This window comes from Gadus chalcogrammus, chromosome 4 (genome assembly GCF_026213295.1).
Source record: "Gadus chalcogrammus isolate NIFS_2021 chromosome 4, NIFS_Gcha_1.0, whole genome shotgun sequence".
NCBI lineage: Eukaryota > Metazoa > Chordata > Actinopteri > Gadiformes > Gadidae > Gadus > Gadus chalcogrammus.
The window spans coordinates 2,201,227-2,227,783 of NC_079415.1; the positions used below are offsets into that span (position 1 = coordinate 2,201,227).

The 26,557-nt window shown below is 47.9% G+C and overlaps 3 protein-coding genes across 5 annotated transcripts in view; 1 reads left to right on the forward strand and 2 right to left on the reverse strand.

Moving 5' to 3' along the window:
* Positions 1-340: 340 nt before the first annotated feature.
* On the reverse strand, positions 341-20,868 carry braf (B-Raf proto-oncogene, serine/threonine kinase). 2 transcript variants are annotated; one of them, XM_056589600.1, is made up of 20 exons: positions 20,552-20,868; positions 18,027-18,128; positions 16,964-17,272; positions 14,892-14,995; positions 14,230-14,332; positions 13,370-13,518; positions 12,146-12,256; positions 11,635-11,776; positions 10,742-10,781; positions 9,182-9,301; positions 8,062-8,198; positions 7,261-7,378; positions 5,947-6,031; positions 4,792-4,968; positions 4,445-4,491; positions 3,540-3,658; positions 2,931-3,062; positions 2,371-2,505; positions 1,363-1,516; positions 341-783 (listed from the first exon to the last, which is right to left on the reverse strand). In XM_056589600.1, the coding sequence occupies exons 1-20, from the start codon at positions 20,714-20,716 to the stop codon at positions 761-763; spliced, it is 2,472 nt and encodes an 823-aa protein (XP_056445575.1). In that variant the 5' UTR covers positions 20,717-20,868; the 3' UTR covers positions 341-760. The 2 variants fall into 2 exon arrangements, with proteins under 2 accessions (XP_056445575.1, XP_056445574.1); XM_056589599.1 differs by lacking the exon at positions 9,182-9,301 and having other exon boundaries at positions 20,552-20,813.
* Positions 20,869-21,369: 501 nt separating this feature from the next.
* Positions 21,370-23,102, reverse strand: mrps33 (mitochondrial ribosomal protein S33). Of its 2 annotated transcripts, none has more exons than XM_056589615.1 (3): positions 23,025-23,102; positions 22,553-22,769; positions 21,370-22,094 (listed from the first exon to the last, which is right to left on the reverse strand). In XM_056589615.1, the coding sequence occupies exons 2-3, from the start codon at positions 22,765-22,767 to the stop codon at positions 21,989-21,991; spliced, it is 321 nt and encodes a 106-aa protein (XP_056445590.1). In that variant the 5' UTR covers positions 22,768-22,769; positions 23,025-23,102; the 3' UTR covers positions 21,370-21,988. The 2 variants fall into 2 exon arrangements, with proteins under 2 accessions (XP_056445590.1, XP_056445589.1); XM_056589614.1 differs by having other exon boundaries at positions 21,376-22,094; positions 22,926-23,080.
* A 2,670-nt stretch (positions 23,103-25,772) lies between these two features.
* The window catches only part of tmem178bb (transmembrane protein 178Bb), a 38,915-nt gene continuing 38,130 nt past the window's right edge, over positions 25,773-26,557 (forward strand). The window contains exon 1 of the mRNA XM_056587602.1: positions 25,773-26,190. Within this exon, the coding sequence (XP_056443577.1) occupies positions 25,773-26,190 (418 nt within the window). The remainder of the gene's footprint in view (positions 26,191-26,557) is intronic.

Here is a 26,557-nt window from a genome sequence, read left to right on the forward strand (position 1 = left end):
CTTTCAACAAAAAATGTGTAAAAAAAAAAAGAAATGAAATATTCAGGACACTACCGTTCATCTCTCGGAAAAAAACGTAAAATCCTTCAACACTTGCGATATTCTTTAGCTCTCTTCAGGTGCCCGGAACGTGACTAGTGCCTGGAAACATCTAGAAAACGACAGCGCTGGGTTACAGTAGTGGGACGGAGGGAGGGGTCTACTTCCTGTCTAGACCCACTCCACAGGAAGTGACTGAGGTACGTCCCCCCCCCCCCCCCCCCCCCACCCGGCCCGACGTCCTCCGCCATCGTGACCCCCCCCCCCCCTCACCTCCAGAAGGCAGGAAGTGGCGCTCCAGTTTCGGCGTCCACTTCCGCTCGGAAAAATTATGTAAACGGGGGGAAAACAAAATAAAAAGGTTTGGTTTCGATATCTTTGCGTCTTCATTCGCTCTTCCTTGTGTCATTCAAGTGTTAGCCCCGCCCACCGCCCCTCCTCCCTCACTCTTTCTTCTTCATTGGTGTGTCTGGTGCGGCCGCCAGGTCGACTGGGAGGGCTTCCATGGGCAGAACGCTCTTCGGGGGTTAAAGTCGAAGAAGAAGAGAAGAAGAAACCGCACATTCTTTTGGACGTGGTATTTTTTTTTTTTGTCGTTTTTTTTGTTGTCGTTTACCGTGATGAAGTGAATCCAGCGTTGGAACACAAGACTTTTTTTTTTTCTCTTCTTCTTCCGAAGCAGTCGTTGATAAGGGAACGGACTCGTAAGGGCCTGCAGCACTTATTTAAACGCAGAGAACTCCCCTGTGAGATAAAAACATTGACACAAGGCCAGACGTTAAACTAGAACCATTCAGGTGCTGCCACAGCAGAACTTTAAAGATGTCAGCGGCACAAACGATCCAACATTAAAAAACAAATCCCGCAACATTTACAAAAAAGGTGCTCTTCAATGAAAGACCCCCTCATTGCTTTCAGCAACATCATTGATTATTTTCTCCTTCCTTTCTCTCTCACGTGTAGCAAATCTAGTGATGATCATCTGCTAAAGATGCTAGTGCCAAAAACATAATTTTCCATGCAGCATTTAGTGTCTGTCTGTCTGACTGTCTGTCTGTGAGCCTGTGCATACGTGTGTGTGCGTGTGCATATCTGTGTGTGTGTGTGTGTCTGTCTGTCTGTCTGTCTGTCTGTCTGTCTGTCTGTCTGTCTGTCTGTCTGTCTGTCTGTCTGTCTGTCTGTCTGTCTGTCTGCCACTCTGTCTGCCACTCTGTCTGCCTCTCTGTCTGCCTCTCTGTCTGCCTCTCTGTCTGCCTCTCTGTCTGCCTCTCTGTCTGCCTCTCTGTCTGCCTCTCTGTCTGCCTCTCTGTCTGTCTGTCTCACCGTATCCACCGGCCTGGATGGGGGTCTTGGGCGAGGCGCAGGCGTAGAGGCTGAAGTCCTCCGTCTGGAAGCCGGCGCGGTTCAGGGAGGGCTCCGAGGCGCTGCGGTGGATCTTGGGTAAGGAGCGCGCCAGAAGCTCGATGGACGCCAGGATCTGAGCGGACGCAACAGACACAAACGCTCAGCGGTCGGATCACTTTTAGGCGCACTTCTTCCCATGTTTTCTTTCTGTTCAAGTTACTGTCCGTCGTTATTCGATGTTGAATGTGCGTGTCCACGTGTGTGTGTGTGTGTGTGTGTGTGTGTGTGTGTGTGTGTGTGTGTGTGTGTGTGTGTGTGTGTGTGTGTGTGTGTGTGTGTGTGTGTGTGTACATGTGTGCGTGAGTGTCCACACGTATACGTGCGTGCGCGCGCGTGTGTTTGTGTGTGTGTACATGTGTGTGTACATGTGTGTGTACATGTGTGTGTACATGTGTGCGTGAGTGTCCACACGTATGCGTGTGTGTTTGTGTGTGTGTACATGTGTGTGTACATGTGTGCGTGAGTGTCCACACGTAAGCGTGCGTGCGTGCGTGTGTGTGTTCATGTATGTGTTCATGTGTGTGTACATGTGTGCGTGAGTGTCCACATGTGTGTGTGTGTGTGTATATGTTGAATTTGACACTTCGGTAACAGCAGAATGTTCTGGTCAGTTAGTCGACTACACTACACGGTGTCTAGAGTTTGTATTAGTACAGGTGCAACGGGCGTTGAACATGGTAGCTTTTTGCTGGAAGTCAAACATTCCTGAGCCCTACAATTAGTACAAGGTAAGCTTCCATTCATTGGTGGAATTGATCAAGAATGGCGTGGACAATTGATCAGAGCCTTAGCAAGTTTGAACGACAAATGATCATTAATCAAACAACAGAGAACAGGAATGCCTCCGAAGCTAGTCGCGAGTGACACCATGGAACACAAACCCCTGGAGGGCGGGTTTGACCTGTGGCGTGACGACGGGCTCCTCACCTGGGGGAAGAGGGGCCGTTCCTCCCTCTTCTTCTTCAGGCAGTCCACCATCAGCCTCTTCATCGCCTTGGGACAGTTACTCCTCACCTTGCTGAGGTCGGGGGCGAGGTAACCCCGGCCCACCATGAAGATGATCTGGGGGGGAGGGGGGGGGGGGGGGGCGGGGGGTCATTTTCCACGTATTGTTTTTCAAAGTAAAAGCCAAACTGATTAGTTATTTCACATCCAAATGTATAATCAAATCTACATCTCTCAATACCAATATTTCTACCACTAATATAGGAGCCTCCCCCCCCCCCCCCCCTCACATAAAAGGCCAACACACAACTAGCTGCTGTGCTTCCCCAGACAATCCCTCAAATCATAACCAATTGTATTTATTTTGTTCCGCAACGCACCCGTTTTAGTCGAAAAGACACAATACTATGAGACGCACGAGATCTCGCATTCGATCGCACGTCACTACTTTCCGATATATCGAAAAGTTTATCGGTGAAAGCTCAACATCGACGAGGTCAACCGAAGCCGAGTGCGGCGGTCGCCGTGGCGACGCCTCCTACCTGGTCTCGGTTGTTGATGTTGGAATAGGGCAGCACGCCGGACATGAGCTCGTACAGCACGATGCCGAAGGCGTACACGTCGGACTGGAAGCTGTACGGGTTCTTGTCCTGCAGCCGGATCACCTCCGGAGCCTAGCGGGGAGAGGGGGGGGGGGGGGGTAGTTTAAAGGTGACATATTATAGCACCAGTTGGTCACATCTAGGTGGACACGCCCTATTGTGATGTCAGAAGAGGCAGATTTTCAAAACAGCTTGTAAAGGCCAATCACACTCTCACCTGATGGTGTAATCTATCACCTTTAAGAACAATATGCCGTTTAGCAATAGGTGCTAGGGCATGTGACCGGCAACTTCATGTGGGAGGATTCAACTTTATTAATCCCTTTTCAACCTGTATATAATGTAGGCCTAAGTAATGCTTTTTGTAATGTAAAATGTATTGGTATTTTTTTTTTTTTTTTATTAATATTAAATATTAAATATCCTAAAATGACATCAAGCAGTTCCATTTCGTCACATTCAAAAGCAAAAGATGACATTTTTAATTTCCTCTCCATACTTGTAATAAGTGGCTCATAAATCAGCCACTTAGCGAGCTCTTTCACTTACCATCCACAAGATGGAGCCAGAGAGCTGCTCAAACTGATGCGAGCCGCTCCAGCGGGACTTCACTGTGGCCAGACCGAAGTCCCCGATCTTCACCGTCAGGTCCTCGTGCAGGAAGATGTCTGGGAGAGGGAGGGGCGGTCAAGGAAACCACGCCTCGTTCCACCCATGTCTCCACTATGTCGTCTCCTTCTGGCGCCCGAATGTGCATCCTGTCCTCACAATACTTCCTAACATCTCAGACTTAATCATCAGAGCGAGAAACGTCCCCGCACCCCTTCCTAGAACCCTGCGGTGAAAGACTGAGACGCAAGAACGAACCACAAAGAATCCATTACTTCTGGACCGAGTCGCACACCGATCACTAAGTGCAACGAGGAGACGGAGAGATCAGGACGGTTCAGCGGATCGGACAGACAGACAGACAGACAGACAGTCTGTCTCCATATCGGCCCCATGGTCTAACACCACCACCGGCTCCACTGTGCTGAGGCCAGCCAAGCACGGCCTTGTACAGTCACACAGAGATCTGTGGAAGACAGATTTGACCTAGCCTAGCTATTGCCAGACCAAGCTCAATCGTAGATTGAGCTTGGTCTGGGGAGGCTGCTGTCATTTTCTTCAGCACAAGAGGCGTGATCAACGGGCCTAGTTCAACTGACTATTTACGCAATTGTCTGCCTGCCGTCGCTTCCCTGTCGTCATTGCGTTGAACCAGCCAACAGCGCGCCGGGGGGGAAAAGCCAGCTTGGTGATTGGCTCCCGTAAAAGCGGATCGGACTCAGGAGGAAATGTATTGGTCCTCTACAGACCCTTCTCTGCAGGGCGCATTCAAACCGCCGGGGGCAGCCAGTATGGATCGGACCCGCCGCTCGACTCCCTTGAGTAGAGTTTTGAAAATAGGATACTGTTGCTCTTCAGGTCTCTATGGATGATGGACTTGGCATGAAGGTAGCTAGAACAGACACAACAAACACATTGTTAAACTGGTGAATACACGTTGTTCAAATTATGACATTGTGCCCGTAAGAAAACAATGATGTCTCTAACAATGATTTGCCGGTAAATATAAGGACAGGAATAATTTAGCATGCGCTTGCACATGCGTGCGTGCGTGTTTGCTCGAGTGCGTGTACATGTGTGCGTGAGTGTCCACGTGTGTGCACGTCTGTGTGCGTGTATGTATGTACATGTGTGTGTGTCCACGTGTGTGTCCACATGTGTGTCCACATGTGTGTGTGTGCGTGCGACTCACTCCATGCCCTGGGCAGTCTGCCGGGCGATGTCTATGAGCTTGATCATCTCGAACTTGGTCTCGATGATGTGCAGGTGGTGGTAGAGGCTGCTGCCCTCGCACCACTGGGTCACGATGGCCAACTGCGGCTTGGTGGTGTAGCCCATGAACAGCAGGATGTTCACGTGACGCGTTTTCCTGTTGGGGAGGGGGGGGTCCAACGACATGGAGAGGGAGGGAGGGAGAGAGAGAGACAGAGAGAGAGAGGAAGACACACATACACACACAGACAGAGACAGAGACAGAGACAGAGACAGAGACAGAGACAGAGACAGAGACAGAGACAGAGAGAGAGAGATTAAAGCTGGGGTAGGAGATTTTTTTTCAATGCATTTTTGTTACTTTTGTTGAATTTCTCTTTAAATGATTGGATGGCACGCCTGTCTGTGTCTGCCTTACTATCTAGCTACCCGTGTGCACTCACTGACCAGAGTCTTCCGCAAGGCTAGGCTGACGCATTGCTAAAGCTAGCTAGCTAACCAGCTAGTCATGTGTTTTTGGGGGCGTGGCTTTGGAGGGGGGCCTGAGTTGAGGGGTGGGACTTTTTCAGTTGGAAACTTTCAGAATCAAGCTCTCTCTGGGTCGACTCTCTCCGAAATTGCCTAACCCAGTTTAAATGTTAAAAAGATAACATGGCTCATGTCTCTGCAGGCTGCATTCCAATACTTTCCTACGCCCTCGTTCACTGTACCCGCGAGGAGATGACCAGTTAGTGGGCGAGTAGGAGGGGAAAGAGCAATGTGGAAACAACAACGTCGACTTGTTGATTACCCGAGTCAACAAACAGCGACCTAATCCAAACAATCTCCGAAGCACTTCCTGTGAAAGGTCCACTGACTGTCTGAAGCAGATTCGTGAGCTGGTTGAGGCTTCTTCTCTGGTTAACTACGCATTGAGGACAGTGGGTCCAATGTCGGTTGAGGAGATTGCTCTCTGACCCCCGCACCTGGCTCTGAACATATGGATAGCGAGCATTCTGTGGGGCAGCCCCCACCCTCTGGAACTTATTGTTGTTTGTTTTCTATGTTCCAGCCCATGTTGTAAAGCGTCCTTGAGTTTTGAAAGGCACTTCGTAAATCTAATTTATTATTATTATTATGAGACCCCTCCCCCTACCTGAGGACGCCCACTTCATTCTTGAAGGCCTGGAGCTGCTGAGGCGTCGGGGCGGTGACGTTCAACATCTTGACCGCCACGTCACCTGTGGGAGAGAGAGAGAGAGAGGGAGGGGGAGGGAGGGAGGGAGGGAGGGAGGGAGGGAGGGAGGCAGAGAGACAGACAGACAGACAGACAGACAGACAGACAGACAGACAGACAGACAGACAGACAGACAGACAGACAGACAGACAGACAGACAGACAGACAGACAGAGAAGAAAAGAAAGAAAGGTCCATAAAGAGAGAGGTGAGACAGAGAGACTATTTATTCTATTTCAGATTGATTGTTCATCAATAAGTTATGATAGCGTTTTGCTGCTCGGTGAGAGATGTACAACAACATGTCTCTCCCCCCCCCCCCCCCTACTCAGGAGTTTGACTTAAATGTTTCACCAACTTTAAATGCAGTTCTGGTTCCAGTGCAATGTGGCTTGAATACAACAATATACACTTCATAAACTGTACTCTGGCTTGGGATGAAACTAAACCAGTTTCAAAACGAGCCAGCCACTGAGAAATATGTCGGCCGACGACTCTGCTTATCAGAGGATGTCAGGATGTCATGTGACCAAGCAAGAAGTTCAATCCCCCACCAACCAATGAAGAGAACTCAGATTGGTCTGATAGCAGGCAATGCAAGCTCGCAACACTGACTGTTACCCAGTTGAACCTGCGCTAGCATGAGGAACGCAGATAGGACGAGCATCAGTGCTTCTGTCACTACTGAGGTGACTGCAAAAAGACTTTGGACAAACATTGGTTCAGTGCATGTTTTCTGCTATTTGATATGGTAGTTATATTATGAATATTATCAGGAGAATTATAATCTAAACAAATCGTGGGGGGAGGACAGTGAACATATTGAATGAGCAACACCTTTGTTTACCAACAAATATTTTCCCTTTTAAAAAGGTGACATATTATATCACCAGGTGTGAGTGTGATTAGCCGTTACAAGCTGTTTTGAAAATCTGCCACCTCTGACATCACAAGTGGGCGTGTCCACCTAGATGTACGACGGATAAATGAGCAACGTTTGCTACGATCCACTGGGTAGGCTGGTAGACTGATCTACCCAGCACACATCTGGGTGGACACGCCCACGTGTGATGTCAGAAGAGGGTGATTTTCAAAACGGCTTGTCACGGCTAAAACACACTCACACCCGGTGGTATGATACATCCCCTTTAATAACGAGTAGAATCCAACCTAAGTAGGAACCAACAGGAAGTGAAAGGTCGCTGGAGCGATCAGTGAGCGTGGTGAGGCCTACCGTGCCACTTCCCCTTGAAGACGGTTCCAAAGGACCCCGAGCCGATCCTCTGGCCCAGAGTGATCTGCCCCTCGGGGATCTCCCAGTCGTCGCTGGAGTCCCGCCGCCCCAAAGTTTTCTGGACGAGGGCAGAGAGAGAGACGCCCAGTTAGACAGAAGGACACTCGTGGTCCGTGTCACACGCTAGTGGCGCTAGCTAGCCCGGGACGCCTAGCGTACCCGTATAGTAATGTTTGTGTGTGTGAGTGTTTGTCTTGGAGTGTGAGTGTGTGTGTGGTTGTTGCATTGCCCTGCGTACTACGGTGGCGGTTTCGGGGCGCCCTGGCGATTGCCCCCGCGCCCCCTCCCTTCTCCGTTTGTTTCGTATATTTTAATTGACTAATTAAGGGGCGCCACAAGAGGGCGCCCCCAACGCATTTGCCGCCCTAGGCGGTCGTCTAGGTCGCCTATGCCGAGCGCCGGCCCGGTGTGTGTGTGTACCTCAAATAAAAGAAAATTGTGATTAACTTGTTTACTAGCACGTTTCTACTGCTTGCGTCGGTGCACATGTCGCCGTGCACCATTAGCGGAATCACCGTTTCAGTGCGTTCAACATAAAACCATAAAGTTTTAAACGATAACGAAAAATAATCACACAATTATTATTTCCTATTCCTTCATATTCTACCACTACATCCATTACATGTATATAAAAAAAACATATAGACTCGTCGGGTTCAAAGTCAACACAACGGCCGATGTTTTTCGGGGAAAAAACATCGTCCGATCCCCGATGAGCGAACGCCGCTGCGGCGCGCTCACCATCTTATTGCGGTCCTCCGAGGAGGACGAAGACTTGCGCTCCCGCTGCGGACACGGCGACTTCTGGGGCATCTTCACGCTGCTCAGCGAGCCGGGCAGGGAGGCAGGGGGCGTGGCCGACAGCCCCGCCGTGGATCCTGGGAAGGGGGGGTGGGGGAGGGGGGGGTGATGAGGGAGGAGGGGAGGAGGGCGGGGTTGTAGAACATTCTTTAAATAAACGAAATAAGGTCAAGGCACGAGAGGAAGGGTACATTTATTGAAATCAAGAGGCGGTGGCGGGAAAACCAAATGAATAGGACGGAGTATAAAGAGCGGGAAGGTGGAGGTGTGGGGGGGGCGGGGGGCACGGGGCTCCTACTGCGTTTGGTTTGGTGAGGTGAGAGTCACACGGCACATGCAGTGAGGAGTGTGGTGACGGCGTCGCCCATCAAGGCTAGGATGCGTTCGCTAACTCGGGGTCGCCAACGTAGCCCCACGCTAATAACTGTCAAAAAAGAGTCCAAACCCAAGCAACACATTTCAGAAAGTGCCCCTAGTGTTACTAAATTTGATTCCTGATTTGCGTCTGATGTGACGACTGTGTTCATGGTTCCTGGATGTATTTTGGAGCAACAACAGTATGGAAGCTAACCTCATGGGGTGACACGTGTAATACCCGTTTTGACCACTAGCGGGTGCTGCTGCCAACACTAGGATAACAGCCGGCCTAGGAGAGACATCTTCTTCCCTCACAGCTTTTATTGGCTGATCAATATTTCTCCTAAAAAACTGAAAGGGAATTAGCGAGGAATTGCTGCTGGTAAAAGTAACAACTGATCTTAAAAAGAGAAATAATAAAAGATGCTCAGAAGTCAAACTCCCATGCAGGATCACCAGCAAAAACACAATAATAATCGGACGAGCAGGCTCGCGTGTGTGCGTTGCATCGACAGACCCACAACGACACACACAGTGGTGGTGGATGTGCACAACACGCCATCACAGGGAGGTTTGTGAGGGGCAGGGGGGTCGAGGGGTGAGAAGCACACAAACACACACACACATAAACACAACCCAAACGAACACAGACCTAACACAACGAACAGCCCCACACCCACACACAGACGAGAGGCCTAGCTACCTCGGCACAGGGGCTCGGTCTCAAAATCAAACACTATGTCATTGGGGTAGGAGTTTAGGAGGGGGCTCGAGGTCCGCGTTCGGTGCTTCCTCAAGGGGCGTGCGGGGTGGGTCGGGGGGGCTGCAGGAGGGACGAGAGAGAGACACACACAGGATCACCGGCCCTGAAGCCCAGCGACTCAACCCCCCAAACCCCAAACCCCAATCCCGGCGCTCACTACCGCGCCTCGCCCGTACGCGCACGACGCGGCTTAGCACCCCGACGCCGTAGAAGCTACATGCCTTAGCAGCCATACCTCGTAGCGGTATACAAGCTAAACGACTTAGCATCCGTACGCCTTAGAAGCTACACGCCTTAGCATCCGTACGCCGTGGCGGTATACAAGCTAAACGCCTTAGCATCCGTACGCCTTAGAAGCTGCACGCCTTAGCATCCGTAGGCCGTAGCGGTGTAGAAGCTACATGCCTTAGCAGCCATACCTCGTAGCGGTATACAAGCTAAACGCCTTAACATCCGTATGCCGTAGCGGTGTAGAAGCTACATGCCTTAGCAGCCATACCTCGTAGCGGTAAACAAGCTAAACGCCTTAGCACCCGTACCCTTTAGCTGTGTATCAGCTAAACGCCTTAGCACTATATCAGCCATACGTCGTAATGGTATGTTAGCTTAAACACCTTAGCTCTATAGCCGCCATACATCATAGCGGTATACGAGCTAAACGCCTTAGCAGCCATACGTCATAGCGGTAAACAAACTAAATGCTTAAATTAGTGCTATAGCCAGCTTCATGCTATAGGGGTTTAGCACCCATATGTCTTAGCAGTATAACAAGCTACACACCGTAGCATTATAACTAGCATTAGCGTTATAGTGAGCTACTTGCATTAACGGTATAGTGAGTGCCAGCCAAATGTTTGATTCACCCCTTAGACCTCTATGCAGTTGTATGTATTATTATATAAAACAAGTGTCGAATTTCATCATGAAATGGTGATCATAATCAGTTTTAGATTTGTACTTTTCTTTATCAACATCGGACACATTTTTCATTGCCAACATCGTATTCATATTAGTTAAACTTTCCTGTTATCTTTGACCTTTTTGCATCCCAGAATGTTTGCAATCTACTCCGTTTTGCAATCTCCGCAAAGTGGTTGGGGCTTCGACTAATAACTTTGAGGCGATAACATCTAATATCTATGGAGAGCTTTTCTCTTCTGTAAGAAAGCGCAGCTCTCATTCGCCGCCATCCCACCCAGGCCTGAGCTCCGCAAAGTAGATCAAATCCAGGATTTGTGGCCTTTATCTGCCACGTGAGAGGACGCTTACACACGGACCCAGGATATATTTATCTATATATATATATTTATATATTTCTTCAGAAACAGAACCAACTGAACTTTAAGGGCCATTAGCAGACACAGAGAAAACATAAATAAACAAACCGAAAAAAAAAGAACATAACTTTGACACATAGACACAGGGATGGTCGGAAAAAAACGAAATGCCCGAAATAAAATAAAGAATACAAAAAAATAGAAATAAAATGTAAACACTTACCTCCATCTGACCTCGGCAAACCTTGATCTCGGATCAGGTCCTGAAGCAGAGAAACAGACGGGAAAACAAAACAAGTCAACAACACGTTTTCGCTCGTCTATGGTTCAACGTTGACGCAATGCAATGACCACGCACTCGCTTCGACGCAGTCGCGAACCTGTTTTTGTTCTGTTAACCTTGCGTCACCTCGACGCAAGGTTAACATTTTTGGAGGGTACACAAGGACGTGATGGGTCCGTAAACCCCCTTGTGTTGTGTCAACGTGGAACCATAACTAAGCCTTTAGTCTTAACTAAACTGACTTCCTCCTCTTAGAGAAACACTGACAGCTCGAACAAGGAGAAATGCTAGAAAACTGTCCTTCCCAAGACACAGAAGATCTCCAATCCCATATATGTGCAGACTCTTGAATGACAATTGACTGCAGTTTTGTTGTTTTGACGTTTTTGCTTCTATTTTTTAATTATAAATACTATGGTGACTTTTTAATTATGTTATTATTGTAACAGCATAAGTAATTCAGTGTTTGCGATGATGTATTTTTGTATGCCTTCATCATGGTCCTGCCATAATGCTGAAACTAATGCCATCCATTTGTTTGGTTTGCCCTACAAATGGATTTACACCTTCCATCGTCAGGTGTAAATCTCCCAGCTTTCTTGCGGCATTTCGCGGAGGCAAGCCCCCTTTTGGTCATAGTATAAACCTTCCCCATCGTAGTTCTGAGAGTAGACCGAGTTCAGTGAAGCGGACCGTAAGACTCGACAACAAAAATGGTTGTTTGTTTTCGAGCTGGTTTGCTCAAGAGGCTAATGCTAGCTTACAATCTAGCCAATGACACTACGCCATCCCACCAAACAAACGGGAACGCTACAAGTGGTACAGCGACTCACGTCGATGTTGACGGGCTCGATGGTGTTGATGTGGACGTTGGGGGCCGAGGAGGAGCGGTCCCGCTGGCCGAACTGGTTCCGGTGGTCCTCCTCACTGGGCCGGAAGTTCTGTGGGATGGGGATGGACTTGGACGGGGAGACACTGGCGTGGCAAAGAGAGAGAGAGAGAGAGAGAGAGAGAGAGAGAGAGAGAGAGAGAGAGAGAGAGAGAGAGAGAGAGAGAGAGAGAGAGAGAGAGAGAGAGAGAGAGAGAGAGAGAGAGAGAAGAAAGAAAGACAGACAGACAGACAGACAGACAGACAGACAGACAGACAGATTCATTTGTTTCGAATGCATCACATTACGTTTAAACTAATTATTGCCAACATTCATATTTTATCAAATATATTAATTACGTGAATTCATTTACAGTGCATTCTCTACAACAACATAAGACAAGATGGATCTTCATCGATCCCAGACGGGAGCCTCAGGACCCTCAGAGTGTCAGTCAGCGGGGGCGGGGCCTTACCCGGTGGAGTCGGAGGGGGGTAGCGACGGGTAGACCTCAGACATGGGGGTGGGGCCCTCCTCCTCCTGGGTGAGGGGGTGGTGCTCGAAGAACTTGGACACCAGCAGCAGGCTGAGGAGGAGGAGGAGGAGGAGGAGGGGGAAGAGGAGGAGGAGGAGGAGGAGGAAGGGGAGGGGGAGGGGGAGGGGGAGGAACAGGTGAAGGAGGAGGAGGAGGAGGAGGAGGAGGAGGAGGAGGAGGAGGAGGAGGAGGAGGAGGGGGCGGAGGAGGAGGAGGGAGAGGAGGAGGAGGAGGAGGAGGAGGAGGAGAGTGGAGGAAGAGACCCCGTTAAAGCAGGTTGTGACAACTCAGACTTTATCATGACACACACGGCCTCGACAAGTGGCCCGTCAATGGTTTCAAATCGATTGGCGAAGTTTGATTGGCAAGTGACATCCCTAATTTGAGCCGATCAGAAGCAGCCGATGAACTGTGATGGTTAAGGCGGGTTGTGGGGCGTTCATTGTTTTTCTAACACAACAGGAAGTCTCCTTATCAGCGGGCAGAAGCAGTGTGCTCAACTTCCACTGTTGTTTCTATGGGGACGACGAGACAAACAACAGCAAGGCTTTAAGAGCTCTCAGATAAACACACTCCCATTCAAAATATTAAATCTATTTTAAAGAAAAATAACTTTTATCCACTTTTTTGAAGATGCATGTTATTAATTAGTAGGTAGGGTGCTCAGGGATGTCTTAAAAGGTACACTGCAGACATTGGGGTTCAAACCCGGAAACCTTCTTGGTTGGGAGTTGAACACCACGAGACTGTCAACCCAACATAACCACCTGAAATCCACAGAGCTTCAACATGATTGGGGATGGCTGGATGGCTGGATGGATGGATGGATGGATGGATGGATGGATGGATGGATGGATGGATGGATGGATGGATGGATGGATGGATGGATGGATGGATGGATGGATGGATGGCTGGATGGATGGATGGATGGATGGATGGATGGATGGATGGATGGATGGATGGATGGATGGATGGATGGATGGATGGATGGATGGATGGATGGAAGGATGGATGGATGGATGGATGGATGGATATGTGATTTATGGATGATCGATGTACGATGAATAACGGATTGATGATGGCTTGACGGAAGGGACGGTTGACGGACGACTGACAGACGAGGGACGGACGGACGGCCGGACGGACAGACGGACGGCGACTTACTCCAGCTGGTCGTAGTTGACGCACATGAGCGGCACCTCGGTGCTGCAGCGCTGGTGGAACTTGTAGCCGCAGGTCTGGCAGCGGAAGCCCTGGAACAGAAGCTTCCGGCAGAAGTCGCAGAAGGCCAGCGTGAAGAACGTCTTCCTCACCTGAGGCGGGATGAAGAAATTATGGCATGTTCAGCCACAATCATGCTCGCACACTTTGTTTATTTTTACAATGTGCTCTCTCTGTATGTCTTTTATTTTTCATTTTCATTTCGTTTCCTCACTTTTTAATAATGTTAATCTGTAGTATTATTTTGAACGAAGAGCCCCACTAGGGACCAGTTTCGTAAATTAGCTTTGGCTAGAAACACCATGATGCAAACATTGGATCACGCTTGTCTATGTTCCTGTCGCTATTCAAATAGACCTTAAATAAATAAATACAAGTGGTTTGGAATCGGGAACTTCCTGCTTCCTACCTTCTGTTGTAAACATAGGGCCGGTTTTAAAATGGCTTACGATGGTAAATGGACGGCATTTATAAAGCGCTTTTATCCACAGCGCTTTACAATTATGGCCTAACATTCACACATTCATACACACATTCACACACCGTGGCGGTGTCAGCCACGCAGGGCGACAGCCATCTGGTCAGGAGCAGTCAGGGTGAGGCGTCTTGCTCAGGGACACCTCGACACTCAGCTAGGAGGAGCCGGGGATCGAACTAGCAACCTTCAGGTTACCAGCCAACCCGCTCTGCCTCCTGAGCTACTAATAAACAGCACCCTCTGTAGGTCCGGAGCCCTTGAAGAAGGCGCTTCACTAATCCTCCTCCTGTTCTCAATCTGGGCCCGTCGCCGGGGAGTTACTCACGAAGTTGTGCGTCGTCAACGGGACGTTCTCCAGCACCTCCACGTGCAGCTCCTCCCCCGTCAGCCAGGATATGTCTGTGTCCCAGCCAATGGGCTTCTTCTCTCTGAAACAGGAAGTGGGGAATTTGAGCAGGGCTAAGGACGGCCTCTCGCAATGGAGGATGCGCTGAACACAAATGTGACAAGATTGAATTCACTTCATTTAACTTACATTCTTTTTAAAAGCCATATTTTTCCAAGAAGGAACATTGAAGACGAATTAAACATAAACCACACCAAGAATTGCCTTATGGTTAAAAGTCGGAACTCGGCTATATTCCCGGCTAATACTTTGTTAATACACTGGTTTGAGTTTGAATCCACCAGCAACCGCATTGGGTTGAGCATTAGCGGAGGGGTCTCCGAAGAAAGGCAACAACAGATGTTGTTGTTTGTGTTGTGTGATGGTGGTACACGTTGTGTAAGTGTTGTGTAGATGTGTAACGGTGGTACACATTGTGTATGTGTTGTACACATTGTGTACGTGTATGTGTTGTGTATATGTAACGGTTGTACACGTTGTGTAAGTGTATGTGTTGTGTATATGTAACGGTTGTACACGTTGTGTCTGTGTGCAACCGTTTCCCTTCTGTTCCTGGACTGTTCATTCATCAACGGTCTCACCCATCCTGCATCCTGTAGACCGCACAGCATTCTGGGATGAGGCCGCGCATCATCAGGGCTTTCTTCAGCGAGTCCCTCAGAGTCATTCCACAGCGGGCAGGGACCTGCACACAAGGGGGACAGAAGGGGGAGGGACGGGGGTGAGAAGGGGGAGAGAAGGGGGAGAGACGGGGGAGAGACGGGGGAGAGAAGGCCGAAAGATCCGTTAGGACATGAACGTTACACGAATAGGTCTGTCGGGATTAAGCAAACAAAAGTGTCTGAAAAACTTGGAACCCATGATTTAACATTTCCAGAAGTGGAACACTGTTTGAAAGTGATGTTTTAAGCAGTGAGCTAGCCAACCGCAGTAGCCTGTTGTGCTAATTAGCACAACTTGACCTGACGTCACGTTCTGGAGCAGGTACTTGGATAAACAAGATGACAGCTAGCAGATAGATGATGTTATGCCCCTTCTTTAATCTAATTTAAAATGACGGTGTGCCATCGTGTAAAGTTAGCCTCTGTGTGAGTGTACATCTATATTTCCATGAGCTATGTTAATTAGCTTAAGCCTGTACTCTCCTTCTCTTCCTTTGTCATGCACTTCAGGGTGGACGAATGCTTGGATAATCATGTCACTATTGGCCATGCGTTATTTTAGAAGGAGATTTGGTGCGGAAATTCATGTAGGCTTCAGATTTAATCTATAGAATGAATGAGGCAGGGAGTTGGAATCAAACAACCTTAAAAAAAACACAAATAAGTATTGTAGTGAAGTATCGGCATAAGTCTACTTAAGGGGCCTTCTTGCTTCTGAAGCTAGCTGGGCCACTGGTAGGGGCCATGGCCTTAGCGGACAAGGTTAGATCTCTCTCCAAGGCCTTTGCTCATTTGAAGGCATCTGTCTGTAGCAAACACTGCATATCTAATCAAAGAAAAGAGGGTCACCTACATTTCATTTCCCTCGGCCACGCACGCATTTTAATTTGTCACAGAGCAAAACTCGAGCGATGGAATGATAAAGTGTTCTTGATTCTCTGAGAGCTAAAGCTGTTGTTCTAAAATCCAAAGACTTTGTGAAACATTTGTTTTCCCTTTCGACCTTAGTGGCCTCCTCCTATTTACCTATTCTACAAAGTCGGCCAAAATATCACAAACATCCTGTTTATTAGTTTTAAGTTCTACATCCAAATCGAATCAATGCAATACTGTCTCGAGGTTGAAAAAAACCTGCATGTTGACGTTAATTAGCCTCCGTCGGTAGGCTTAGAATCTCAACCGAAAATGTAATCATATTTTTCCCCCGTTCTTCCGACCCCCCCCTCAGTGGGTTTGGCCCTTTAACAACAACCACGTCTCGTTCAGGTTTGTGCTCCACCTCCACCACACCTCGGTCTCATGCTCCCCACCTCACCAGAGCCCCCCCCCCCTACGTCACGAGGGCTGGTGGTCCCACACCCTGGACCCAACGTGCCAGACCGTCGGAGGTACGTTGACGAGAACTGCCGCTAACACACCTGCGACCCTTTACACTTTACAGGGAATGACGTTGTCCAGTCTCCACCGTAGTGGAACACACTGGCGACGTGGCCAATGAATGAAGCCCGAAGCGAGCGGGAGCTTATTGAAACATTGATAATCGATGTTAAGAGCGACGTCACATTATTTAATACAGTTTTCTTGAATTTCGGCTCAGTCCACAAGATTGGTGAAATGAAGGATCTCCAGCTCCTTGGTTTTTAGCCCAAGACATGTGTTGGTACGACAGTCTTTAAGCACGCACACGCACACGCACACACACACGCACACACACGTCAACGCCCCACTATTGAGCGCAACCCCAAAGCCTTTCCCTTGTTGCTGCAAATCAGAACTAATTGTTTCCGCACATTTTTAGCAACGATACCTGTTGTAGCGTCTTCCGTCTCTAGTTCCGTCCCTTGTGAGACCAACACCCTAAACCCCCAAACAATCTTGGGGTGGGGGGGGGGTACAACGCAACGCCGACACTGAATGTGATCTAAACGACGTCAAAGGAATCCAGAACCCCACCAGATTCAAACCATAATAACAACTGAATCCGAACGTACCACGGTCCGCTGCTTGTTGGGCAGGAACACGCGGACGATGGGCTTCTGCGGCGAGCGCGGGTTGGCCCGCGAGGGGTCCATGGGGCCCTGGAGGACCGCCAGCGTGTTGGGGGCCGAGGGGAAGCCCTGGCCGCCTCCGCCGCCGCCGCCGCACATGCCCCCGCCCGGGCAGCCGCCCCCGACCTGCGCGTCCAGGAGGCCGGGCGTGGGGGAGGAGCAGGACAGCTCGCCGCCGCTGCCCGTACCCTCCAGCAGCTGCTGCTCCCGCTGCTGGAGGGCGTCCAGCTTACTGGTGTACTCCTCATAGGCCTGGGGGGGGGGGGGATGGGGGCCGGAGGGAGGAGGGGGAGGGGGGGGGGGGAGGGGGGGGGGGGGAGGGATACATGTACATTAACAGTTAGGGCATTTAGCAGACGCTTTTACCCAAAGCCACTTAAAATAAGTACATTTGTCGTGAGAAAGTGAAACAATAAATCACTGTCGGTGCAGTAAGGATGTTCATAGAACCAAGTGCCAAGCACTAACAATCACTAGGTTAACCCATTCCCCGGATACCACAAAGCTTGGATAGGATGCTACACAACTAAGCATTAATAACTAATACATTCAATACATTACAATCAATGTATTCATCTTATTAGTAAAACTCGCCATTTCGGCCTTAGCGTGCAGACCAAACTGTGGGTGACGCTGCCATCACTATACACTTATTACAATTTGAAATCAAACTAAGTATATGGGTTAAGGTTTGTCTTATATGTATCAGATAGGATTTACATACATTTTGCCATGAAAAATATGTTCCCAATTTGAAATACACGGTCCATCCAGTTTAGAGGACTAAACTGTAAACTTAATACATTAACATCACTGCTTACATCGAGTCACTGTCTAACATTTCAGATGTACCTTGTTATTGAATCTTTGTATTTGGTAATAGTATCTGACATCAATACATCGATACACCCCCATCACTGATACAGTTGCTTTGGGCGATACGGAGAGACAATATGGTATAAAACAAGGGAAACGAGAACGGACAACATTCATATCTCTTCCTTACCTCCAGGTATATAGCCGGAGGATTGTGTTCGCCCCCAAACTTCTCCAACAGGGCCTCCAAATGCTCTTGAGTCAGCTTTATCATCTGTTTAATGTTCCATATCTGCAAAGAGAATCAAAACCTTACCAACTGCAAAACATGGGGAGGAAGAAATGCATTTACAAGCTAGCTAGAAATTAACTGCTTTGTGTTAGCATAGTTAGACCAAAAAGAGGTTCATTCCTTGGTCTCATTCAGCTGAATGGTCGTCAAGATCAAGCCCGACCCTCTAGTTTACACCTCATTTAAAAAGACTCCCATTATAAATGTTATGTCATAACCTAAAGCATGACAACAGTCAATTGTTCCACCCCTGCCTCACTGCCAATTGGCTGACACCCCTTAGCATTTCCAGGAAGTTGCAGGGCTGGTTACGATATTACCAAAGAAACAGGCAAACAAACAATTAGCATGTGATGTAGCCTGCGTCCGCAGAGCACAGCGCAGTTGGAGCTACGCATGGGTTAGCTTCTGCCTTCTGCTCCCAACAGCCAAAGAAACCAGTAGCCTAAAATCAGGGTAGCAACACCCTTTTACATATCATAACCACAAACCACCTCTGATGGAAGTTTCATAACACCCTTTCAAACATGGAATAGTAGCGCAAGTCACCGTTGTTATATTGATGGATCCCAATATATCGGGGACAATATCGGGGTCCTAATATTGACCCCGGGGGGTTAGGGAACCCTACTTTGAACCCCCAGTCCCATCGCCTTAAATATTAATCAATATTGAGTGTGATCCTGTGGGACCTGACAGCCTGGTCACGATGACAGTAACGAAGAGGACGGTAAATGCGTATGCATGAGCTAGTAATGCTGGACCTACGGTCAGAACAGGTTCAGACGACCACCAGCCTTGCAAATTGTTTGAGTAGGGGCAGAACAGTAAGGGAAAATATACTTTTTGAAATCTGCTCCAAACAGACCCACACTATTTTTAATCCACAGATCTGTGTTCGCCATCTACAGTAAATGTATGGACGTGAACCACAGTCCATGACAACGTACACTGTATTGAAGACGGTCTAAGTAAGCAGAACTCATTTAGAGTCGATAGGGAGCACAAGAAGGAGAGGCCATACAACTCCATCTGTGAACCTGCTGCAGAACACGTTTCGTCTCGTATTACAGTCGTAGACAGCCTTATGATGTGCATATATACATGGAACAACTTTAAGTGAGACAGGAGACACAGGAGAAGCACCCCATCACATCCTGAATCAACAATTTGTCTTTTAAGAAATCAAGAAGGCTAGAAGGAAGGACGTATCAACTCAAAGCTATTAAAAAAAAAAACAGTTCTCATAGCTTTCAATCATTTGAAATGATCTCAAGCATTACCATTCGCGAGCAATTATGTAAGAATCTCGCCATCAGAATCGCAACCGAAGATGGTGTTGGCCACAGAGGTGTGCATTGTGTGCCAACATGCACAATAATAATCTAAATTGAATGGTCAGTCAACGAGGCCTTTTCGGTTCTACACTGATAATGCGCAGGTCTAACCATTTTTTTTTTATAGACGATGCTATCTCATGGTCTGCGTGTGCGACCACAGAGGAGAGCGCAGGCGGTCGGATTGAGAACTCTTGCGTCGGGCTGGGGGGGGGTCCCTAATAACGCCTGGGTTCATGTAGGTAAAAGTGGGCAAAACGAGGCTGATTCTTAGCGTTCAAAAAGAGCAGCACGACTCGAGTTAGCCACCACCGTTGTAATGACAGCATCCCTCAGAGACCGGAGGAGTCGCCACTCGATCCCAGTAGAAAAACAACACAACTTTAGGGGGTGCTTCGGTGATCGGGAAATGGATGTATTTGATGAGGTATACATCGGGCTATGTCAACACGACGGAGCCCCATGCCCAATGCCCGGGTGCCGCGGTAGGGCTGTGTGTTGAAGGCTGTGCACGACAAGGCTGCTACGGTGTGTGTGTGTGTGTGTGTGTGTGTGTGTGTGTGTGTGTGTGTGTGTGTGTGTGTGTGTGTGTGTGTGTGTGTGTGTGTGTGTGTGTGTGTGTGTGTGTGTGTGTGTGTGTGTGTGTGTGTGTGTGTGGCTGCAGCCTGCAGTGGGCACTGGAGGAAATAAAGCGGAGTGCGAATGAAATAAAAAGCAGGGCCTGGAATAAACATTGCGTCCGCAGGACAATATTATTTATCCGTTTGTGTTCCTATCGGTTTGTCCTGCTTAATGGGGGGGTCGGGAGGGAGGAGGGGGGTTGCGGGATGGAAACCTACACTGGGGAGAGATGCGAGACGCAGTGTTTGATTAAAAAAAAAAAAAAATGCATTAACATCTTTGTGCATCGTCTCCCCCCCGACCCCCCCTGCAATGCATCCCCCCCCCACCCCCACGATCCATATTACAGCCGGTGTTTCCTGATAGATTTACATCCAATTACCTCCGCTCCCAAGCCCCGTCTCTTCCCGTGATCAGCTCCACTACCCCCCCGATTTCCCCTATTGCGTCTAGCGGGGTGCCTACCTCTTCATCCTGCGGACATTCAGGTATCCCCACCGAGCAGGTGGAGTCGAGCCCGGCGCCCAGGTCGTCCAGTCCCCGCTCCCGCTCCCTCTCGGCCGGATCGCGGTCCATGGTGTCTCCGTTGTAGACGGACGGTGGGGACTCGGCGCTGCTCAACGCCGCCATTTTAAACTGCGAGAGACTGACTGGAAAATAATAGAAGGGGGAGAGACCGTAGGCAGCTGTACGGGAGGGGGAGAGACCGTAGGCAGCTGTACGGGAGGGGGAGAGAGACCGTATGCAGCTGCACGGGAGGGGGGGGAGAGAGAGACCGTCCGCAGCTGTACGGGAGGGGGGAGAGACAGTAGGCAGCTGTACGGGAGGGGGGAGAGAGACAGTAGGCAGCTGTACGGGAGGGGGGAGAGACCGACCGTCGGCAGCTGTACGGGAGGGGGAGACAGAGACGCAGGACACACTCGCGGTGCGTTGAGGGTTAACGGGATGGCTTCTACTCGCCGTGGATCCACTTTATTGGAGCGGTGTATGACGGTGTTGCGTTGGGTTGAATATAGATTTTTGAAAAACATTCAGATTTGTTGTGGATGGTTTTTATTATTAATAACTAATAATTATCCCCCCCCGTTTTCCCGTGGTTTAATATGAATTATTACCGATTATTTAGACACTCAAACCATTTCTAAATTAATTTCCCTTTCGAATTAGCCTACTATTCTAAAGGGACTATTAACTATTAACATACAATAACAGCATGTTATGAATGCACGTCAGCCATAAAAAAAATCTTATTTAAAAAAAGAACGATATTTTTCTTTTTTGGGACGATTAATATATTATAAATCACATTAATGCATACAATTTTGCGTGTAAAAGCTGAACTTTAACGTTTTGAATAGATGATCAATCACAATAGGTCTACGTGGAAATATCGCAGTATGTGTTGTGTATTTTACATGATGAAATCTCAACATTATGAACTAGTATTTAACTTACTTAATGTGTGTGCAATAGTGCAATACCTTACATCGAATATACAAGCATTTTATATTTTATTGAATTACTTCACTTTTGGTAATTCCCTTACACAAGTCTGGTAAATAATATAAACAATTCATTCCATTTTGTTTAAAAAACACACTGAATGGCAATATTGTTTATTTGATGTCAAAAGCACACATATATACATCTCATTATTATTCATGAATGAATACCACAATATACTGTTTGAATGTATGTTCCCACATGTGCAGAATATACACAATGAACACACAAGCCTTATCGATGTTGCTGGACGGCCAACTAGGCAAAACACTGGAATCTTCTTCAGAGGTAAAGTCCAAGGCTGCACTCAACACAGGGTGCACAGTGGTTTGTCTGGTACACAGAGAGGGGAGAGAGAAAGAGAGAGTTCTGTGTAGTTCCTTAGGTTCCAGGATGGGCTCACTTCTTCTTGCCCGCCCGCTTCCCTTCGCCCTTCAACGGCTTCCCTTTGCCTCGCAGCTTTCTCAAGCGTCGCATCTCCTCTTTAAAGTCTTCATGTTCGTCTCTGCACAGAGAGAGGGAGGAATTAGGGACTTGTTTTGTAAAGGCTGGAAACGGCGCCGTTGTGTTGTGTGTTGAAGTATTTCCTAATGTCGTGTCACTTTCAATTAGGTTTTAATGTTAACATAGGAACCAGCAGGTAAACTCTTCGGTCGAATGCGATGAAACTAATACACTTCCCTTTACCTCGCCCAGAGAACTCAAACACATTCAATATACACATGATCCAACAGCTATCATATACTGTACTACGTGATATCCATCGTATGACAACATGTACACATCATGAGCTTGTGTATAGTTCATGGTATTTAAGTTAAGGTTTTTTACTATTCGAGAAAACACGTTTGAGGTCTACATGCATGTGACAGTTAAATATGCATTGAATCGGTATTAATATAAGCTAACAATAACTGACTTGTAATCATTCTACCAATAACTGACATGACCTCGTTCTGTTACCTGAAGAGTCCCATGAACCTTAGCCTTTGGGTCATGGAATAGTAGATCTTGTGCTTGGGGTACCAGTCGTAAACCTCTTTCCTTTGGCCCATCGGCTGTTCCTGGAAGAGCTGAACCACCTTCATGGACTTGGGGTCTGTCGGACGGACAACCTCCCCGAAGATGCGGGCACTCAGGCGCGCCATGCGCACGGCGTAGCTTGAGAGCGAAGCCATATCTGGAAAACGAGATTATTTTTTTTATAAATGTTTCTTAATTTAGTGGTCTGAAGTATCTAGTGGACTAAATGCTGGACAGGTTCAGCATCACATGCGACAATGAAGGGATAAGGCGTCCAGTGTAATGCTGCAGGACATTAGATGAGAAACCTTACCTGCTGCTGTTGACAATTCTGTTGAAAATATAGTGTTTTTAATCAGATAGTACTACATACTCGTAAAATAATACATGGATTTAGCTTGCATGGGCTAACCTTCAAGGACTTTTGCTAGTCAACGCATGTGATTGGTTGAGGAGGCGTTACGTAGGTGACGCAAATGGAGCGCAGTCGACGCAGTGACGTATTTCCCAGGCGTCCGGCCCTTATATTATTCCTACGTGTACTTTCTGTCGCACAAAGGTTCCGTGTACCTCACGTTGAAACCCGTATAGCAGTACTAATTGTAACAGTGTTATATATATATTAGGTAACATATAAAATAGATCTGTCGACATAGATGAATTGAGGATAAAAAAAAACTGTTTTGTGGTTTCCATTTAATATGTGGCGATACAATAAAGGGTGTGATTTATATAAAATGTGTGTAACATAATTTCAATGTGATGATGCCATTAGGCCTACTGTAAGTTTTTTATGTCTTCACACTCAATTGTCGTTTATATTTGAGGAAAAAGGGGTGAAATCTTCTATACAAGTTACAATGTATTGCCACGAGAGGGCGCTACATACAAAGAAACCATATCTATGGAAGAAGCTGATTTTTCTTTCGATGTATATATTGAAGAATCTTAATTTTAGTTATATTGTCCAACATTTCAGTGTTCTAACGGTGACCTTTTTTTTTTAGCTTTACATATTGGTCAAATGCTGCACTTCACTACAATCATGGTATTAGTAGACCTTTTAATATATTGCTGCCCATAACGATGACATAAAATATCCTTGCCAAGGACATTATTGCCAAGGACATTTTTGGTAGCTTGTTCTCCTCATTTGGTGGAAAAGTTGTTTAAACTGTATGATTGGTAGTTAATTGTATGCATAAAAATATATAGGTCTTTCGATTGCGATATTTGACGAGGTATTGGGCATTTCTCACATTTCTTGAGTGTTTGAGTTTTCAAACCACATTTAGGCCGCATTTAATACAACCAAGTTTGATGCTGGTTTGCTGGTGGAACATTTTCCCGTGCCCACAAGGTGGAGATGTGCCTTTGGCATAATTCAACTCATAACGAGCTATCCACCGTCATCATAATCATAATCACAACCACATTATAAATCCTAAAGGATACCTCTTAACACAATATGAGGATGGCAACGATGGACTCAAATTATGAATACTTTGCGCTTAATAGAGAGCAGCCCTTAGAGAACTCTTTCTCTCCATAAATGTTTTGGGGCTATGGCCCTTCCATAATATTAGCTAACATAATAATAATTAGAATAATTACAACAATAATAACAGTTGTGAAATTACATTGTTTTAGCTTAAAGTGCTCAAAAGATATGTCCTATCCTCGTTGCATATACAAGGCATATCCACTAATAGCCGGTAGCACATATAGATTGCCCAACTTTGTTGGTGTCTATATTATTATTAGGTAATCACAGAGTTATTATCTTATTATGTTTATATCTGATTCTAATATTATAATATGCACAACTGACAATTTACCTACGTTAATTACATTTCTAGCCTAGCCCATTTTAAATAAACATTTACTATTATGAAGCATAACGACCTAATCTGATATCTGTAATTCGGCATGCCTTGTAGCCTACTTTATTGTAGATAAGGAAAATAAACAGGTTTTTTTATTGATTCAAATATATATAATGTATATGTTGTCAGGAAATAGACTCAAGACTCGGGAATGCATTTCAGCAGGCTACCTGTGACCTCAACACATTAAATGTGAAAGTCATAAAAAAGAAAAAAGGAAGGGGGCGCTCTGCGCGTCATAACGCGGCGGTCCAATCAGCGTGCAGCTGCAGGTACGGGCCGATCTCCATCCTGAATAAACGCTGCATATTTAATCATCTCTCAGACTATGTTTAGGCCTAGTTATACATTTTTTGCGATCCAAACCCCGATTCCACAGGGAGGATCGGCCCATAACTGGATTAACAACGATCAAATCACCTTGATCAATTTAAATAGATAAAAAATACATATTTAAACTCATATTACAGCGAGGTAGACGCACACGCACGCACACACACACACACACACACACACACACACACACACACACACACACACACACACACACACACACACACACACACACACACACACACACACACACACACACACACACACACACACACACACAAACGTAGGGCGGACAACGCCTCGGTCCAAACGGGCCATCGCCTTACCATTAGCGTGAGGCCTCCATCAACTCTCAAATATACGTTTATCCATTTAATTTCCCTGTCGCCCAATCAGACGAGTGTAGGCTTACATGTTTCGCCCCCCCCCCCCCACCCCTTCTGTCCCGCGCCATCCAGACAACACGCAACAGCACAAGGAGAGACGCTGAGCCAGGGAGGAGATAAGCTTCCTCCTCCTCCTCCTCCTCCTCCTCCTCCTCCTCCTCCTCCTCCACATCCTTGGCTCTCCGCTGCAGACAGACCGCCCAGCAGCCAGCAGCCGCGGACTCTATAGCTCCAGGTGTCCGCCTCGGTCGGGCTGGAGGGGGTTGTTCATTCGCGTACGGTCGTCTTTCGTTCGTCCATACCTCCACGACAACGACAATGCCCTCTCCGTCGCCATCGATCTCGAGCGGGGACGTGAAGAAGCGGAATTCACAGGACTAGTAGCGCGCGTTTGTGTGAGTGTGTGTGTCTGTATGTGTGTGTGAGGGGACGTCAAAAGGGAGCCGTCCTGTCATTCAGTCGAGGGGTTGTGTGTGTCTTTTTTTTCTTTTTGCGCTCTTTGGTCGATGAGGTGTCGCTGATGCGGATGCTTTGACGCGAACAGACGCCGCGAGTATGGCTGCCGGGAAGTTATTGCTGTACGCCGGGCTCTCGCTCTCCCTGTGCGCCCTGGGGATGCTAGCCGTGGCGATCTGCTCCGACCACTGGTACGAAACGGACGCCCGGCGCTACCGAGAGCGGTGCCGGAGCTTCTCCAACCGCCGCAAGGACCCGGGCTTCATCTACATCCCCAACATCAGCCTGCCGCTGCGCGCGGCCAGCCCGGTGGATCGGGTGGATCGGGTGGATCGGGTGGATCGCGTGGAGCGCCGCGAGGGGAAGCTGCGCTCGCTTGCGCGCCACCGAAGGCAGCTGTTCGCCATGAGCGCCGCGGACGAGTGCAGCCGGCAGTACAACTCCACCAACATGGGGCTGTGGAGCCGCTGCCACCGGCTGGGCTTCGACCAGGAGATCGAGGATCTCATTCGGAAAGGTAAGAAGAAAAGAAATGATAATAATAATCGCCCTGGTGTCTAATTATTGTGGAAATGTGCTGATAGGGAAAACACCCCATACGTTATCGAGTTGGATAATTTCATAAGGGCAATAACCTTATTTGTCATTGATTTATTGATTGTTCCGTTTGTTGTGGTGTTCATAAGGGTCATGCCCCCCCCCTCGCCACCGTCCCGTCCTGTCCCCCTCCCTCCCTCCCTCCCTCCCTCCCTCCCATAACGTCATAGGAATGTGTCAGGTTCACCGGATACAAATGGCCGGTATGAGATGCGTGCGCTGGTCCTGTGTGTGTGTCACACACACACACACACACACACACACACACACACACACACACACACACA

Excerpts from the sequence above, each read along its gene's own strand:
- braf (XM_056589600.1), bottom strand. The coding sequence starts at position 20,716 with ATGGCGGCGTTGAGCAGCGCCGAGTCCCCACCGTCCGTCTACAACGGA. Across the intron at positions 18,129-20,551 it reads AATGTCCGCAGGATGAAGAG|ATATGGAACATTAAACAGAT; the intron begins GTAGGCACCCCG and ends TTCTCTTTGCAG. Across the intron at positions 11,777-12,145 it reads CCCCCCTCCGACTCCACCGG|TGTCTCCCCGTCCAAGTCCA; the intron begins GTAAGGCCCCGC and ends TTGCCACGCCAG.
- mrps33 (XM_056589615.1), bottom strand. The coding sequence starts at position 22,767 with ATGGCTTCGCTCTCAAGCTACGCCGTGCGCATGGCGCGCCTGAGTGCC. Across the intron at positions 22,095-22,552 it reads AGGTTCATGGGACTCTTCAG|AGACGAACATGAAGACTTTA; the intron begins GTAACAGAACGA and ends CTCTCTGTGCAG.